The 18,797-nt window shown below is 46.4% G+C and overlaps 1 protein-coding gene across 1 annotated transcript in view; it reads left to right on the top strand.

Annotated features, from left to right (window-relative positions):
* Positions 1 to 61: 61 nt before the first annotated feature.
* Positions 62 to 18,797, top strand: part of jam3b (junctional adhesion molecule 3b) — a 35,979-nt gene continuing 17,243 nt past the window's right edge. The window contains exon 1 of the mRNA XM_054730483.2: positions 62 to 169. Within this exon, the coding sequence (XP_054586458.1) occupies positions 121 to 169 (49 nt within the window). The 5' untranslated portion in view covers positions 62 to 120. The remainder of the gene's footprint in view (positions 170 to 18,797) is intronic.

The raw sequence follows: 18,797 nt of genomic DNA, 5'->3' as shown, positions 1-18,797 counted from the left end.
CTCTCTCTCTCTCTTTCTCTGCCCCCACCCCCCACCCCCCTCACCGAGCCGTAGACGTTACTGTGCGCATGCACGGCCGCTCACACACACACACACACCGAGCGCTGCATCGAGACCAAGATGGCGAAATCGCGTCTGGCTTTCCTCCTGACTCTCCTCTTAACTCACTGTAAGTAGAGAGAATTGGTCCGGCTCCGACCGTCGGTGTAGGACGTGTCTGTCCCGTTGTATCCGCTACGGTGGGACTTTATCCGCCCGGTTTGGGTGGAAAACATCAGTAACTACCGGACCCAACTACCGCTAAACTCCGAGCGCAGCTCCGCTAAGTAAACCCAGCCTGCTGAGTTAAAGAGATCTATTTTATTTACTTTATTTGTTTATTATTTACTTTGATCAGACACGCGTTCAGGGTGTTTCCATCGAAAAAACTTAGTAGTTGATTTATTAATTAACTCTTTCATGTTCTAAGCACACCCACGCTGCGTGTGTGTGTGTGTGTGTGTGTGTGTGTGTGTGTGTGTGTGTGTGTGTGTGTGTGTGTGTGTGTGTGTGTGTGTGTGTGTGTGTGTGTGTGTGTGTGTGTTACCGAAGGAACAGAAACTTTCTGTGGAGTTTGGTGAATTAAACATGCAGCTGCGGTTCAGTAACGGGATGGAGGCGCACTGATGTGAGATAACGGGTTTTCCTTCGGCGGGCTGGCCGCGGGAGGAGCCGGGCAGCCCCCACCCCTCCAGTCAGAAAGCATCGGTGCGTTTCCGCTGCTGTTATTGGAGGTTTAAACACCTGTAGGAGCCACACTAACGCGTCTCGGACGCACGCAGAAGCGGAGCGTCAGTGACCCGTCTGTGTTTTGTTGGTTTGGGAGTCAGCTCCACGCAGGAGGCATCAGAGAGTTTCCCCTCCAGACCAACAGAGCCTTTCCTGACGAGGCTTCTCCGTGATCAGGTGTTCTCTCCTGCTGCTCCATACCCTCAGCCTTCAGCCTACTCATGCACCGCAGTTCCCGTGCAGCTGCGACCTGCAGACACCAGTCTCACCTCAGTTATTATGAATACAGAAACAGAATCCAGCTTTATTCTCCAAAGTCCCGATTAACATGAAAATTAGGAAAGTTGAAGTAATCACAGTGCACATCCTGACTGGTTATTTCCAGTGATGTTGAGTTCACTGACCATAAAAAATGTCAGATTTTTTTACTTGTGTAAATGAAGACAGACCAACAGAGATCTGAGATGAGTCTCTGATGGGAGCAGATCTCCTGGCCTGTTGGTTGGAGTTTGGATGGTATTCATGGTGATCTGCTCTGGAGTGGGGAGCTGGCGCAGAGCCATCATATGGCGCGGTATGGGGGCCAAAATTCAGACTACTGCCCAGCAGCAGGAGGTTATAGAAGTTCCGAAGCAAACTACTGATCTGATTAATGATAAGCTGGCGCCAGTAACTGAGAGGCTGGCGCTGCTTACTGAGAAGTAGCACCTTTACCGGCGTCACTACTAGATATGCTAGGGACTAGCATCCCTCGGCTGGTCATTGACTGGATCTCACACTCCCTCTGCTGTCTATTAGCATGGATAGGCTAGCTTTAGCCTGGACGGGCTGGTGTTAGCATTGGAGAGGCTGACCATTAGCATGGATAGGCTGGCGTTAGCATCGGAGAGGCTGGCCATTAGCTGGATTTCCTACCTCCTCGACGGACCATTAGCATGGATAGGCTGGCGTTAGCATCGGAGAGGCTGGCCACTAGCATGTCTCGGAGAGTCACTTACTCTATAAGATGCGGGGTTTTTTTTTATTTAAATTTTATTAAACGTATGACATACGGCGAGACCTGCAATCACAGTTGCTTCTTTGAGAGAACACACTGTTATACAGATTAACTTTAAGCATATTGTAAAGCTGACAGCCTGTTAGCATTGATCAGGTGCTGCGTTAACTCCATTCTATTAATTGATGGCGTTTTCATTTTAAATAGTTTGGTTTTCTTGCACATATCAGAGAAAAAGCCAGAGCTAACTAATATGTACTTTTCATCTCTGGATTTCAAATCCTTTGTATTGAATTACAGGTTAGTAATTATTAAAATTGTGATGTTATCTTTATTAAAACTATATATGTAAAATGTGTCTGATAATCATTTCCCTTAGGGGAACAATAGTTTTGTTGCACTAAACTTACTGTTGTCTTCTGTCAAAGAAGCAACTGTGATTGCAGGTCTTGCCGTATGTCATACGTTTAATAAAAGTTAAAACAAAACAAAAAAAAACCCTGCATCTTATAGAGTAAGTGACTCTCCGAGACTTGCTAGTGGCCAGCCTCTCCGATGCTAACGCCAGCCTATCCATGCTAATGGTCCGTCGAGGAGGTAGGAAATCCAGCTAGTGGCCAGCCTCTCCGATGCTAACGCCAGCCTATCCATGCTAATGGTCAGCCTCTCCAATGCTAACACCAGCCCGTCCAGGCTAACGCTAGCCTATCCATGCTAATAGACAGCAGAGGGAGTGTGAGATCCAGTCAATGACCAGCCGAGGGAAGCTAGTCCCTAGCATATCTAGTAGTGACGCCGGTAAAGGTGCTACTTCTCAGTAAGCAGTGCCAGCCTCTCAGTTACCGGCGCCAGCTTATCATTAATCAGATCAGTAGTTTGCTTCGGAACTTCTATAGCCTCCTGCTGCTGGGCAGTAGTCTGAATTTTGGCCCCCATACCGCGCCATACCATCATGGTCTCTGTCTTTAGACATGGACAAATATGACTGGACTTGGACTCGCCACAAGCTGTGTATGAATTACTAATTGTTACTGATAGGCGCTCATTCCTAATAAGGGCTGACTGTAATTAGAGAGCCTGGCGTTTTTAAACAAGTTTTGCCTTTAATGTGGCTTCTATGCTTCTCACAGTGTGTTTGAGTGCACCGGGACCCAGGCCACACTTGGATCTGAGACACGAGCTTGTTATTTCAGTTCATGGCGTTCTTAGAGCAGCGATGGTCTTAATGGCCTCACAGCTCTGACCCGGCAAGGCTGCAGCTGCGAGCCTCTCAGCTGTCATCAGGGTTATCCAGCTTGCTCTGGAGGGGAGGGGGGGGTGCTCTACCTGAGATGTTGGCTAAAATATTCCAAAAGAAACATTTTGGGAAAAAATAACTTCTGCTGGAAGCTTTCTGCCAACAAACTGCGGGAGTTGGAAGATGCTCAGCGTGGATTAGTGCTGAGCACATCTGAGATCACTGCTTTTACATTTATGAGAAACACCTGTGGGGAGCGGCGCAGCGGACGTGCTGCTGCTGATTTTAAACGCTGTGCTTTGACAACAGAAACAACAGAACCACCTCTCTGGATGCAGCAGCCTATTATATGATCTGTTTTATGTCACATCTGAGGCAGCCTATCACCCACTGCGCCGGTATAACCCTAACCATTTAGCAGGGCAGAAGGCGGCCCACTCTGCTAAAACGGCTGATAGTCTCCAAGGAGGAACTTGTTGTCTGCTTTTTTTTTTTAACCCGTCCAAAGCTAGCAAGCAAATGTTTGAAGCACTCTGAATAACATGTTTGGTCCCTGTGGGTGAGTCACATCCAGTCTGACATTCTGCTGCAGAGACAGTGAGGGGTGGAGTAAATCAGAGGCTAGCAAACGGAGAGGGACCGGTTAGGGTTAGGGTTAGAGGATCTGTGTGGTTGTTGTTTAGACTCTTGTTGTTGTTTTTGCTACTGGTTTGAACAGACGAGCATCCAAACGCCTTCGTAGGGATGAAAAGTACCACATGGCCCGTGGAATGGCCTAAAACAGCTGAGCAGGAGTGGGTGGTGGTTGTTTTTAGTGGCGTCTCGGGCGTAACCAGAAATATCTGCTGCGTCGCTCCCAAACCTGGCTACGTTGTTTCAGCAAATGCTGCATTCCATACGGAAGACACGAGCAGGCGGAGAGCCTCGCATCATCAGAGAAACAACAATCATAACCACCTGTTCTCTTCAGAGATGAAAGGGTCTCCTGCTGATGAGCTAGCTAGGGTCAGAGTGGGGGTGTTGAAGTCATGCAAGAGAAAAACCATCTGGGTGTGTCGGTTCTCCTCCTGAGACAGGAATTCTTTCAGCTGGACACAGTTCAGGATTCAGGACTCTGTTCTGGTGTTCTAGCCCCTGACAGGCTCTGCAGAGGTTTGAAAGGAAAAGCGTGACATGCTCACGAACCAGAAATGGCAACAGCATGTGCATGCTTCAAATGTCAATAAGATGAGCAAATAAAATAAACCGCAGACCTTAAATCCGAGCCAGCCTCCGAGCAGGGAGAAAACGCAGAAGCACGTGGCAGAAGTGAGCTTCACAGGCTTTTGTTGATTGGCTCGGGCACAGAAAGAGTCTAACTGCTGAGATCAGAGTTCCCGGAAGTGGTACGCCCATCTTTATCTCGGTCCAATTTGGTTGTTTGTTTTGTGGAGACATTATTGTCGTTGAACTGGAGGTAATGCGCTTCCTTACTGGCTTTGGGCAGCACAGCTTCCTGTTTGATGATCTTCATGTGATCACATGGTCCCCGGAGGGAGGAAGAGCCAGGGCAGCGCTCCTGCTGGATGCTGATGCAGGGCATCAATAGGTCAAAAGTAAGCGCCATCGATCAAACTGCTGCATGTTGTCAGCTTAGTGAAATAATTAGAATGTTCATTAGTGACAGTGAGGCGATGAGCCGCTGTCGTGAGAGGAACAAGCTGGAGGCAGCGAGTGGCAGCCATGCAATCGCTCTGGATTCATCTTTTGTTTAGCAGGCTGTAACAATAGGGCGGTTATTATCTAAAAATAACCAGAGGCAATAAGCAGAGTCATCCGGCAACCTCAGGTGTTCCCGACCGTTTCCCGGTGGTGATTCTGCTGGACAAACCTTCTCAGCAGCATCCAAACACTTGTCCTTAACAGGAAACAGGAAATGCATCGATAGTTTTACTGACTCATAATCATCAGCAGGAGTGGTCAGTAACAGCACTGGGCAGCCTGCTGGTTAAAGGCTGCTCACTCAGATTAAAGCCGGAGCTGCAACCAAACTCAGATCTGATGCTTCTGTTGACTTCATACAAATTAGAAAGAAGAATAATTAATGTTTGTAAAACTGTTTTAGCAGAGAAAACCAGGCGCGTTCCTCGGAAATGAACAGAACTTTTGTTTTTGGACAACGAACTGGTAAAATACACTCAACAAAAATATAAACGCAACACCTTTGTTTCTGCTCTGATTGTTCATGAGATGGACTTAAAGATCTAAAATTCATTCCAGATACACAATATCACCATTTATCTCAAACATTGTTCACAAATCAGTCTAAATGTGTGATAGTGAGCATCTGTGCTTTGCTCAGATAATCCATCCCACCTCACAGGTGTGCAACATCAAGATGCTGATCTGACATCATGAGTAGTGCACAGGTGTACCTTATACTGCCCACAATAAAAGGCCACCCTGGAATGTGCAGTTTTTTGCTTTATTGGGGGTCTGGGGACTCAGAACCGGTCAGTATCTGGTGTGACCACCATTTGCCTCATGCAGTGCAGCACATCTTCTTCGCATAGCGTTTCATCAGATTGTCAATTGTGGTCTGTGGAATTTTGGTCCACTCCTCTTCAATGGCTCTGCGAAGTTGTTTGATATTAGTGGGAACTGGTACACGCTATCGTATACGCCGGTCAAGCACATCCCAAACATGCTCAACGGGTGATTTGTCCGGTGAGTATGCTGGCCATGCAAGAACTGGGACATTTTCAGCTTCCAAGAATTGTGTTCAGATCCTTGCAACATGGGGCCGTGCATTATCTTGCTGAAACATGAGGTGATGTTCATGGATGTATGACACAACAATGGGCCTCAGGATCTCATCACAGTATCTCTGTGCATTCTAAATGCCATCAATAAAATGCACCTGTGTTCTTCGTCCGTAACAGATGCCTGCCCATACCATAACCCCACCACCACCATGGGCCACTCAATCCACAACATTGACATCAGCAAAGCGCTCACCCACACGACACCACACACTCTGTCTGCCCTCTGCCCTGAACAATGTAAACCGAGATTCATCCGTGAAGAGAGCACCTCTCCAACGCGCCAGACGCCATCGAATGTGAGCATTTGCCCACTCAAGTCTGTTACGGTGATGAGCTGGAGTCAGTTCAAGACCCAGATGAGGACGAAGAGCATGCAGTTGAGCTTCCCTGAGACGGCTTCTGACAGTTTGTGCAGAAATTGTTTGGTTATGCAAACCAATTGTTTCAGCAGCTGTCTGAGTGGCTGGTCTCAGACGATCTTGGAGGTGAACCTGCTGGATGTGGAGGTCCTGCGGTTGTGAAGCCAGTTCGATGTACTGCCAAATTCCTGTCATGGGCTTCCTGACAGGGTTGCGGAAGGCACTTTATAAATAAAGCTTTGATTGATTGATTGATTGATTGATATTCTCTGAAACGCCTTAGGAGACGGCTGATGGTGGAGAAATGAACATTCAATGCACGAGTAACAGATCTGGTTGACATTCCTGCTGTCAGCATGCCAATTGCACACTCCCTCAATGCTTGTGTCATCTGTGGCATTTTGCTGTGAGACAAAACTGCACATTCCAGGGTGGCCTTTTATTGTGGGCAGTATAAGGTACACCTGTGCACTACTCATAATGTCGGATCAGCATCTTTATGTGGCACACCTGTGAGGTGGGATGGATTATGTCAGCAAAGCAGAAGTGCTCACTATCACACATTTAGACTGATTTGTAAACAATGTTTAAGAGAAATGGTAATATTGTGTATCTGGAATGAATTTTAGATCTTTAAGTCCATCTCATGAAAAATGGGAGCAAAAACAAAGGTGTTGCGTTTATATTTTTGTTGAGTGTACGTAAATGATATGTGGTGTCTTTAAAAACAAGAACATCTGAGGAGAGACGTGCCCTGACCAGAGAGGCAGCAGCTCATTCATTATGAACGTCATGATGCTGCAGGCATCCATAAGTGACACGTTTAACCCTCTCAGGCTCAAAATAAGTTTTGATAAAGGATGAACAACTAAGTCCTTCAGGGGTACTTCTCAGTTAAAAAATGCTCATGAAATACGTACATGGAGTAACCAGGTAGGTAGGTTTTAACGTTGCACATCTGCAACGCCTGCCTCCAGAGGGTTAATGCCTCAGCTACAAGTTTAGACCAGATCAGCCTCCAATCTCCACCTCTGATGTAGGAAAACGACATAACCACCAACCGGCCTGATGCTGCAGGGAGACACAGGTTTGTTAAAGACCGAGTTCACTGAGAAATCCTTTTTTAACGTTAAAGTCCCGTTAGTCATCTCACACTGGTGACGTTACATCTCTGCTTTTGACCCATCCTCGTGAGGAGCGGTGAGCTGCAGCTGTGGCTGTGCTCGGGAACCATTTGGTGGTTTAACCCTTAGAGCTGAGTGTCAAGCAGAGAGGCGTTGGGTCCCATTGTTAAAGTCTTTGGTATGACCCAACTGGGATTAGAACCCTGCTGTCCCAGTCCCATGGACACTCTACCACCAGGCCACTGAGACGGCATCTTTACTAGTTACTTTTGAAATATAATGGGTCACTCTGAGTTGAACTTGTAGGCTAACATGAAAATAGTCTCCTACACCTATCTGCTGCATTAGCTTCTGACGGTGAAACTCTAGGATTAGAAAAGCCTGACAGGTCTACTTCACACTGTCACTTTTTAACGACCTTGTCCTCAGTCATCTTGACTCACAAAGTGGAAGGCTGTTTTTAATTTGATTTTCATCTTTCTATGGGGCTCTGTGTCTGTGATGGACTAGAACGTTTCACTGTGTCTGGATGTAGCACTCGCGTTTTACGGGTCTTAGTGGAGACTCTGTCCCTTCATTCTCCAGCTGGCTCCCCAACTTCCTTGTGCTGGTGTCCGTCCCCTGGGGCTTACCCAGGTGTGTGTTAGGCCCTTGCTCTGGCACCAGCAGGGCCTGGGCTGTGGCTGGCTGAGTTCACCTGAGGAGAACCTGTAGAGCTTTCTGCTGATGATGACCTCTGGTAGGACCATGGCTCCAGTGGTAAAATGGATGCCGGCGGTGGTTTCTTGTACCAAGACCAGCTGAAGAAGCAGCTGGGCATGGGGGGTGCTTTGGTCTGATTCACCGTCATCAGGAAGTCTGTGTTGTTGATGTGTAGTCTGAGCCTCATAGGGAAGAGTAGAACGATGGTCCAGATGTTCCAGATGAGATTATCATGTTGCTCCATTGACTGATAGTTTGGAGCTCCACAAGCAACCTGAGACCAGGTGGACTGGAGCCATTCAGGGTGGATGTGAGGATCCAAGGGAAACATTTGTATAATAACTCTTACCAGCTACTCTGCTGCTGAAAGGACACCAGTAAGGACAGAAGAACCGTCTCCATTCATCTGACTGGATGAGCAGATTGCTACCAGACCATCTAGCCTTTTGTTGTGAGGCGATGCCTTCAGGGGGCCTTTGTGGTAAACTTTGGGTGGTTGTTTGGAGTTGTTACATATCGGTGGCAGTAGACAAATCAATTAAACCTTGACGTGATCATGGATCTCAGCACTTTTTATCCCCGCTGCAACTTTCTCACCATCCTTGTAAAAAAGCTGCGCTCATGCATGCATGAATAATTACTTAAAGAGAGTTCATAACATTAAGGAAATCTCCTGATTCTGTCAAATAAGATCAGGAAGAGTGCCCAAACGGTCCCAGCTCTTTAGGCTCTGCTGTGAGTCATGCTTGAGTGTGAGCCCAGCATACGCAGTGCTGCTTCCTTACTCTACGTAAGTGAATGCCTCAGATGTTTGTCAGAATGCCAGACATAGGTGACAGGTTTGTAGGGCTGCGGTGGGTTCCAGCCTGAACCCCAGCAAAGTTCAGACGGGAACTTGACACAGCGCTGCAAACGTTTCTGTGTGGCTCTGGGATGTGCAGCAAAAAACAGGGACACTGTTTTCACTGATGGTCCGTAGCTTGGCTGTCCTTTCCTGTGATTGTCCCAGATTATTCTAAATAGCCAGGCTGCAACCTGATTATAATCTAGGCTGGGCTATGAGATGCAAAACAGAAATGAGCTAAAAGCAGAGGATGAGTCTGCCACTGAAAGCATTTCCTGGATTGTTTGTAGTTGTTCTAGTAATTGAAGTCAATTATCAGCTTGTATACGTTGAACTTTATGGTCTGTGCAGCAGCTGCCTTTCCCTGAATGACTCTTATCTTCTGGTCGTTTCCTGCTTTGCTGCCAGAGTCAGACATACAGCAGGTTTACAGACAACAGTCATTTCAGAGCCCAAAAGGCAACTTTACGTTGCGTGTTCCAGTTCTTTGATTTAACAGGGATTAGCACAACCTTAAGCTCTTGTCATCAAATACAAACATGCTGAGCAGAAAGGACTGAAGCTTTGCTGCAGCAACAAAACCAACAAGTCACTTAGCAATCCGGTCCATTCCTGGGGTCCTACATTCACCATAGTTAAAGAATATCATTAAATCAGATGCTTATACAACACACCCACCAGTGTGTTGTGTTTTCTTCTCTTTTTGCTTTGCTTTTTTATGTTTTGTCCCTCAGCCTGTCCACCCTGTTGCTCAGGCCTAAGGGGGTCTGTTGAGTCATAAGCTCACCTGCTTTGACACAGAAAAGCACAGAACCCGACGGACCCGGTACCGGTTTGTTCCGAAGTTGTTCCAAAAACATGTTTAATATTCACTAACATGTGCTAACTGCACACACAGATAACAGGAACACGCTCATCTAAACGATAGAATCAACGTTTTCTGCCTCAACAACACCCAACCCCAACAACGAGGCTGTAAATGAATTGGATGTAAAAAGGCGCCAAGCACACGTATCGAGAAAAACACAGCAGCAACAGTTCGATATGATCCTGTCCACAGAAGCAGACATTTAAATGGAAGCCCAGGCTTTCTCTCCATTACGCCGGGGACACACCGGCCGCCGAAGCGCAGGGAGGTGAAGCGCTCACGAAATTCGGCCGCTGCTCGCTGCTCCTCAGTTCAGACCAGACGCATGTTTCTCCGCTCCGGTCGAGGCGCGCCTCGGCTCAGCTGTAGTTTTTCTTTTAACCACTTGGTGTCCTCCATTTCCTCTCTGCCTTTTCTCTGCTCTTGTCCTCTACACCCCCTTCCCCCTTGCTGTTTGTGTGTGTTTGTCCGTGTGTGTGTGTGTGTGTCCGTGTGTGTGTGTGTGTGTGTCCGTGTGTGTCCATGTGTGTGTGTGTGTGTGTGTGTGTGTGTCCTAGTGTGTCCGTGTGTGTGTGTTTGTGTGCATGTGTGTGTGCATGTGTGTGTGTGTGTGTGAACCTATGGTGTGAACCAGTTGTTTATAGCTGGCCTACGACTTTCTGCCTCTCTGTCCTGTTTGCTCCGGTTGAAAGACACCCAAAACCACACCCCCTTCACGTGGTCACACACACGCACAAGTTCGCTGTGTGTGCTCGTGTGGTTTTTATGCAGTGTCTGTTTACGAACACATTTGACTATTGCGGAATTTTATTTTGAAATGCTCTATTTTGTTAAATTTACCAGCCTGCCTCTTATTTCTTGGTTTGGCTTCCTGCCAGAATTGACATGGTTGACCTGCGGCTCGCGAAAAAAATAGAGCAGACGCCAAAACGATCGCTGCACAGCGAGGGATGGAGTGCCGGCGCGCGGCGCTTCGGCGGCCCATGTGGTCTATAGAATAGGATAACAAGGGCGCCGAATGAAGGTGGTCCCCATGTTGCAGCGCTTCGGCGGCCCGGTGAGTCCCCGGCGTTACTCTACATGCAAAAGTGTTTTCAAATCTCCGGCGCCACATTCCATCATTTTCTGATTTACGGTGTTTGTCTTCCTGTGATTGGTTAATACAAAAGCCACGTAAAAAGCTAATATACTCATTAAAGTGTCGGCATGCCATTTTCGATCAGATTTCTCAAAAAATATATAAAAAAAAATGGCCTAGGGCTTAAACAAAACTATTTACAACAACATCTTTGTGTTTTATAAACTGTTCCGACTCAAACGAGAACGTGGAAATGACAGAATCTGATTTCTTTATTAGGGCCTGTGATTTTCCCATTACGGACAATGGGAATCTTGTAAAATTTGATCATATCAACAATTAGTTAACGATACTCAGTAGTTTCTGATGAATTTTGGTCGCTGCAGGCTCCCGTACCTGTTAGCTGGTTATGAAGGGAATTTAGCCTGTCTCTCATCACGAACAGGAGGGTAAAACATCCGTCAGTCACGGCCAAAAGGCTCGATGCAGCAACAACGTCCCAAATAGAACTAAAACTGAAGGTGAGTCTAACGTTTAGGGCAGGACATAAAACCAAATTTTTATCAGTCCACCTGTCTGGTTTTTGTGAACATTGTTACACCAGCCACCTTCTCTCTCCCTTAATCATCATCTGCAACATAGTAAAACCTAATCCTGCACTTAAGTAATCATGAATTTAGCTAAAGAAAGAGATGAGTAAAACCTTTCACGGATCAGCGTTCTGCAGAACCACAACAGTCTTTTCATTTTGTATTCTGTGTTGAATTATAAATCATTATCTCCACAATGACACGCCTTTTAGATGGATAACTATGGTTAGAATGGAAATTCAGACCAAATAAATGAGTTATTTCTAATAATAAAATGTCTTTAAAAGCAGCTGACACCCGTTTGTTTGTAAAATGTGAGAAATGGGAGTGACCTTGGTGAATCTGTAGTTCTGACAGATTTCACCTTGTTCCTTAAGTGCTCGTGTTGATCCTCCCACGGTCAGAGGCCTGCGTGCTGAACAACAAAGCCTCATATTTAGACTCTTCAGTCTTAGAAAACACAAAGCACAGATGTGTGCTTCCTAAAATATTCAACGTACAAAAGCGAAGAGCCAACAAATAATTTATTGTGAAAATCTACAAAAAATATAGAACAAAAGCCTCTTAGTAATTTTGTGTGTGTTTGTGTGTGCATGTTTTGTGTGTGTGTGTGTGTGCGTGTGTGTGTCTGTGTGCGTTCGTGCATGTGTGTGTGTTTGTGTGTGTGTGTGTGCTTTCTTGCGTGCGCATGCGTTTGTGTGCCTGTGTGCGTGTGTGTGTGTGCTTGTGCGTGTGTGTGTGTATGCGTGTGTGTGTGTGTGTTCAGGTTCTCTGGAGTGACTCCTATGGGTTCCGTCTGGTCTGGATCTTGAACTTCCCAACCGTTTTCCCTGAGGACCCCAGCCCCTCCACCTAGTGGGATTTTCTAAATGTAGTTTTTATAAATATCTTCTTGGTAACCTCACAACCTCAGCAGGTTGGGAACCACCTGGGCTTTAGTGAGCCCCCATCTTCTTGCTAAAGCACCTTGCTGAAGAGCCTCTCAGAACGGACACCAACTGCTGAAACGTAATAAGTCCTCTTTCCACCGCTGCCACTTTTCAGAAGCAGCTCATTTGTGCAAAACTGACCAACTGTGCAGTTCTGATCGGAAATCATCCACACTGGAGCTCATGGGTGTTCACGTCTGTGGGCGGCCTCCTTCGGGGTTGATTGCTGGCTTGTTAATGTTTTTAAGTGACGTGCTGGTTGCTAACCCAAGGGCTCAGTCAGATTACACTACCGCTGCTCTGGTTGACTGTTTTCCTGCTGATACAGAGACGGCAGACAGATTGGACCTGGCATGTAGCCAATCCGCGGTAGACGAGGCTTATCAGGGCAGCTCACTTTGCAGAAGTCAGAGCAATCTGGTTATTACTGACGGGGGGGGGGGGGGGGGGTTAGGGAAGTGGCAAATCACTCCTGAAGAATTCCTATTGGAACGTGTTGGTAGACTGCAGTTTGAGTAACATACATAACATAAAATAGTATAGTCATGTGGAATGGTTCGTGTTATGTGTATTACACGGATGAGAGGAAACATGGGTATAGGGAGCACACACAACATGCATAAGCTTGTCAGAAGGATTCTTATTTCTTACCCGTAGAGAAACTTCAGTTTAGTCTTCATTCATAGGATTTTTTCTAATAGGATGATGCAGTTGATCAAACCTATTTATCAGTTTTGTTTTTAGCTTCAAACGACAAAACAACACATTCTAAATAAGTCTACTAAATTAGATATTTTAATCCCAGTCCAACCTGCAAGCATACTTTTATTTTGGCTGGCCTTCTGAACAGCGTGTGCTTCCACCCACTTCTAAGACAAAACTCGCATTCGGAGCAAAGTTTAGAAAAGTCACACAGGAGTCATGTGATGCCTGTGGAAAAAAGCCTCCTCTGTTGCTTCCCAGTCTGATCCACTCTGCAGCCTCGTGGCCAGCTATTCCCCAGAGTCAGCAGTCATGGATGAACACGTTTTGGAGGAGAACTCACTTGCTGCTCACGCTGCCTGCACCTGTTAGAACTCTGGATGTTCAGAAACGTCTGCTACGATGACTCCAACACGATCAGAGGACATTCATTAAGATTATCCTAGGATGGAAAGCTGGTGAAATGAACACGTCATGATAAATGGGTTTGGTGTTTGGGTGTCTCTTGATGCTTTTATTTTGAAGGGTTGTGGCACAGCTTGGTGTGTTTTAGTTTGAAGAGCAGCATTAAATGCTGTGTTTCCCATCTGAATGAGTAATCGTGTAAAATCACCTTTTATTCTCATGAAGGCTTGTTTACTGTAGTCAGCTGAGACAGGAAGAACCCAACCAGGCAAGAAGACAGGAGACAACAACGTCCTCAGCTGTCCTCTGTTTTTGCCTGTTGGTTAGGTAGTCACTTCCTGTTTGACTGTGGCGTGATGGCGTTGGCCACACAGAATCAGCAGCTCGTGGGCCCGTCTGGTATTTCCCATGGATCCCGTGAGGGATTCCTCCCGAGCAGGTGATGGAGGGTGGGTCAGCTGAAGCAGCCTCAGATGGTTTTCCTCCCCAGCTGCTGTTTCTGAAACATTCCAGCCTGTGCCGGGTCTAAGTATGTCTTCACACACACTTGTTGTCTGAGTGAGCTGCTGGTTGGTACATTCCTGCTTGGCTTGCACACTTTGATGTCTCCATATTCCATCCGAACACAACGTCTACAAACTCGAAGAAGTCTGCCGGTCCAGTTCAGACGATCAGGTAGAACGGGTCCGTTCTCGTGGTTCGTGAGAACATATATGTGCAGCCGTAGAGCCGAAGCAGGCTTTGTGACATTTAGAGCGGCTCTGCCGGTTGACCTCTGTAAACAGCTGATGTCACGTTCTAACGGCAGCTCCCTCAGCAGATGTTTGCGCTGCTGCAGATGAAGACACTGATGGGGTGGGGAGATTGCTGCCATGGGAGAGGAGTCACATGTCTGACCCTTTCTTTGTTGTTACCTTCAGCTTTTCTCCTCTGCTGTTTCCACTCAGTGACTCAGCGGGTATTTACGAAGCAACAGTCCAAATCCCGTAGATCTTTTGGAATCCCTCTCTGGCATGTGGACTGTTGTTGTCCCCTGGTGTCTGTGCAGCAGAGCTAGCTTGACCAAACGGCTCCTGGCTTGTCCCTAATCTAATCTGAGGAACAGGAAACGAGTACACCTGGAGGAGGGAGAACACATGGAGTGGACTAGGGAGACGGGATATGGAACGGAACCAGGGTGGCATGGATAGGAGACAGGACATGACAGGTGAAACTGGAAAAATGAGAATATGGTGCAAAAGTCCATTTATGTGAGACTGAGAGACCATCTAAAGGCTCAGGAACCCTCTGCCGGTGTCTTGGATTCATTAGCTGATTAGTGTGTTACTTTGAGTCCAGAACATTGAACCTTTTCGCACTATTATAAACGTCTGAGATTCTGAATGTAGTCATCACAGTTATAACAGATAAAGGCTGAAATATCCGGATTTGCATGGAAAGAGTCTGATTAGTTCCACCTTTTAAGTTGAATCACTGTCATACAGTAAATGCAATTTTGCACCAGATTCTCGTTCTTCCTGGTCCCTCTGAAGTTTCAGAAGTTTTCCCGTCCAGTCCCAGGATTTGGTACTGGAGCCAGAAGGCCTGGTTGTGCTGTGTTGGACCAAGCTGTGATTTATCTGGCTTTGAAGACTTGTAGGAATAATAATCATTTCCTGTGGCACGGTGCACTTTAACGTTTAGCTGCTATAATCTGCCTCACAAAAGAGGAGAGTCCTTCTGTCCAAGAGCAGGAGGAAAGTATTTGTCTGCCGACAGAGCAACGGTAAAGCTCTGGTGCTGCTTCAGAGGTTTCACTGAAACATTTTATTTATGTTATATGGTATTAGAGTAATCGGGTCTCTCTGCCTTTGACTCGATTGTCGATTAAACACCATGACAGTTTAACTGATGCGTGTTTCCTGTAATCCGGCCTCTTTCACACAACATGCTTTTGTTCCAGCGAGAAAACAAAGGGCGTTCAACAGCCAGGCCTGTGGGAAGCCATTGTTGTATCAGTAGACTGTAGGAATACTGGGGTTTTGTCCTGGACCTGTTTCAGAGCTGATAGCATCTTGATGACTGAGCTGAACTCTAGTGATAAAGACTTCATAAGCCTGCTGCTGCCGTCTCATGCTCCAGTCGTGGTTATAAACGATGGGTGAAATCTAACAGTAACTGATGAATTGTTAAAATCAGTTGACTTTGGTGTTTTTGACCCACAGCAGATGTCCTTGGCGAGCACAGGAGGTGATGCAGATTAGAAGTTTTTGGAGCTGCTAAAGTAGCGTGTCGCTCCTGTTTGCTGTTGCGTCATTGGTCCGTTGTCGCTGGAGCTTTATCTTATCGTGATCACGTACACACACCATCCAGCCACTCAATGATGAATGCTTATCTAGCAGGCTGTGGCGGCAAGATCAGCAGCTTTATTGGGCGGGTGCAGGAGGATGCTCGCTGATATTCCAGCCTGTCGGCTGGACGTTAGACTATTTCCAGACCTTTTCACAGCACTTGTGTGTGTGTGTGTGTGTGTGTGTGTGTGTGTGTGTGTGTGTGTGTGTGTGTGTGTGTGTGTGTGTGTGTGTGTGTGCGTGTGTGCATGTGTGTGTGTGTGCGTGTGCGTGTGTGTGTGCGCGCGCATGTGTGCACGTATGTGTGTGTGTGCGTGCGCTCGCGCGTGTGTGTGTGTGTGTCTGCTCTGTCTTCTCGATCCCCAGTGAGTTGTGGTGGATGGCTGCTTATTCTGAGCCAGGATCCTCTGGGGGTTTCTTCCTGTTAAAAGGGAGTTTTCCTCTCCACTGTCGCTAAATGCTTGCTTAGTATGAGGATTGTTGTCGGGTGCAAGATCGGCTCGGGGTCCGTCGACTGCCGATGACGTCAAAGCAGTTGATTGGCTGAACATGAACCTTACGCAATTACGTAATCACGTTACGTTGGTCCAGGCAAATCTTTCTGTTGGAAAGATGGATAATTTTTACAAAGAAATCCATCACTACCTCTTTGAAAATACACTTTTGGCATAGAGCTGCATGTATATTAGGGCTGAACGATTAACTGCATGTGCAATTAATTTGCGATGTGACAAAAGGAGATTTTCTAATCGCAAAGGCTGCAATTTGGCAGCGAGTGCAGCGCAATGCTAATATGCGTGGAAAAACCCATAGGAATGCTAATGCTAATATCACTGATTACATTATTACAAATTATGAATTAGAAACATGCCAAATGATTACATTTGGAGTCTAATGAAAAGTAAAACTACCATCAATCAAATAAGTACAGACAGGTATTTTAGTAAAGCCAGAAAACGTTTAACTCCAGAGTTTTGGCTAGCAGCTATGAGCGTAACTGAACTACGCATGGACAAGACTCAAAAACTCTAAACACAAAATACTTCAATAAACGGGACACACTTCTTTCCTGCAAACACAATTTCACAGGTGTTGCTAATACCTATGATCCTTCAAGGGATGTGCTCAAAGAGGAGTTCAACATTATGAATAAAATATAGTGTTTTATTTTACAAATACCATTATAAACATAAACTTACGTCTTAAGAAACATTATTTTAATAACAAAACTGCTAAATTCTTTCCAACAGTATAGATGTGTAGTGTATTTTGTCCGAGTGGGTTTGCCGTACTTTGACGTCATCGGCAGTCGAAGGAGCCCGAGCCGATTTTGCACCCGAGCAGATCTTGTACCGACACCATAAAGACTCTGACACTAGTCAGTGACTCGGTGCAACCTGCTGGGTTCCTTATATAGGAAACTTGTTCCATCATGGCGAGATGACTCACAGCATTGTTTATTTGGACCTGTAATTATTGTGTTTCTGTAATCACATATTATCACAGTCATAAAACTGCTCATCGCGAGGCCAACAGGTCAGAGGGGAGATTGCATTCCTGATTAGGATTAGGGAAGGGGCTCGGCAGCCCGGGCTGGAATGTGAAGTATTTGGAACGAGAGTCGCCGGTGCCATCTGTGCTAAAGCGAGTGCGTGGTGATGTCACAGGTTATCATGGCAGCAGATCCATTTGGAGCACTGACTGTAGATCCCAAAACTGAATACCCCCCCCCCCCCCCCCCCAGCTGATGCCAGTCTTCCAGATTGGTTTGGACATGCAACATGTGTAGCAGATCAGATCGTTCCCACAGCAGAGATGCTGTGCTAGGGGAGGCCTGCTCAGAACTCTGTCTGCACATTTCCATCCATCCTGACCACTTTCTGACCCGGTTAGCTCATTATAACTGGGTTCTGTTCCCTTTAAGCGTGTGTGAAGGAGCTGCTGCTGCTGCTTCCTACCTGGTAGGATCCTAAATATCAGGCTGCAGGTCTTCTAGTTGCTGCTGACAACAACTATAAATAGTTCCCATGCATTTAAGGACCAACCAGTTCACACTCCAGCTGGGGGCAGCTTTTCACTCAAGGATCTCTCTTCCTACTTTATATCTGAAGAAAACAGTCTGGATTTCCTGCTTTAGGAACTTCTGTCTGGATGTTTCCACTGTTTGCCGATGACAGGATGTTAACACACGCTGGAAGATGTTATTATTCAAATTCACCGCTGTTTAACCCACTTTATCAGACCTGAAACATTTCTGGTGTGTTGAGCTTCTCTGCGTTTTCCTTTGTGAAAAGTCGTAAACGCTCCCATCTCACGTTGTTATCATTCACAGCTTGTTTCACTGAAAATGAGGTCACAGCTCCAAGGAGGGACGTTTTTATTCCAACGGGATTTCACACTTGAGTTATTGATCTGGGAAGTTTGATGCTGTGAGTATTTTGAAGCGCTGCAGCGGCTCATCTGCTCATCAGCACCGACTTATATTTCACTGTTGTGCAAATGATCAGGTGTGTGTCTGACGGGTTTATGAGTATCCAGAGCTGCTCACGGCCAAAACCAGCTGAATCTGCTCCGCGGCCAGCTGACTGCCTCTGTGCACAAGTTAGAACAGCTGCTTTCTACCTACCAGCAGGAAACTCTGAGGATGGATTCGATAAATATCTGGAAAAAAGATGCGATGTGGACACAGAGGTGAAAACACAGGACCGAAGGGATGGGTTGATACAGGAAGTCACGCAAACAGAGACATGGCAAATTTAACTGTTCAGTCGGTGGATTCAGGTCTAAACTTTTGTTTGTGTTTGATAATCATGCCGTCCGTTCCAGTGCACTGTTAGCATTGTTCCATTTGTTTAAGCCTTGATTCACTCATAGAGCCTGAAACTGTGTCACACAACAAAGGTCTGCGTTGGCATGCAGCGCTGCTGAGGGCGTGTGGGGGGGCAGCTAGACCCCAAACAACTGGACTATTTTTACACAAGAGTCCAGAACGCTCTGACGAGGGTTTAATGGATGAGTGGCGCTAGCAGCAGGTATCGATCATGTGATGATGACCAGAGA

This window comes from Nothobranchius furzeri, chromosome 10 (assembly GCF_043380555.1).
Source record: "Nothobranchius furzeri strain GRZ-AD chromosome 10, NfurGRZ-RIMD1, whole genome shotgun sequence".
Classification (NCBI taxonomy): domain Eukaryota; kingdom Metazoa; phylum Chordata; class Actinopteri; order Cyprinodontiformes; family Nothobranchiidae; genus Nothobranchius; species Nothobranchius furzeri.
This window is presented reverse-complemented; position numbering and strand designations above follow the sequence as displayed.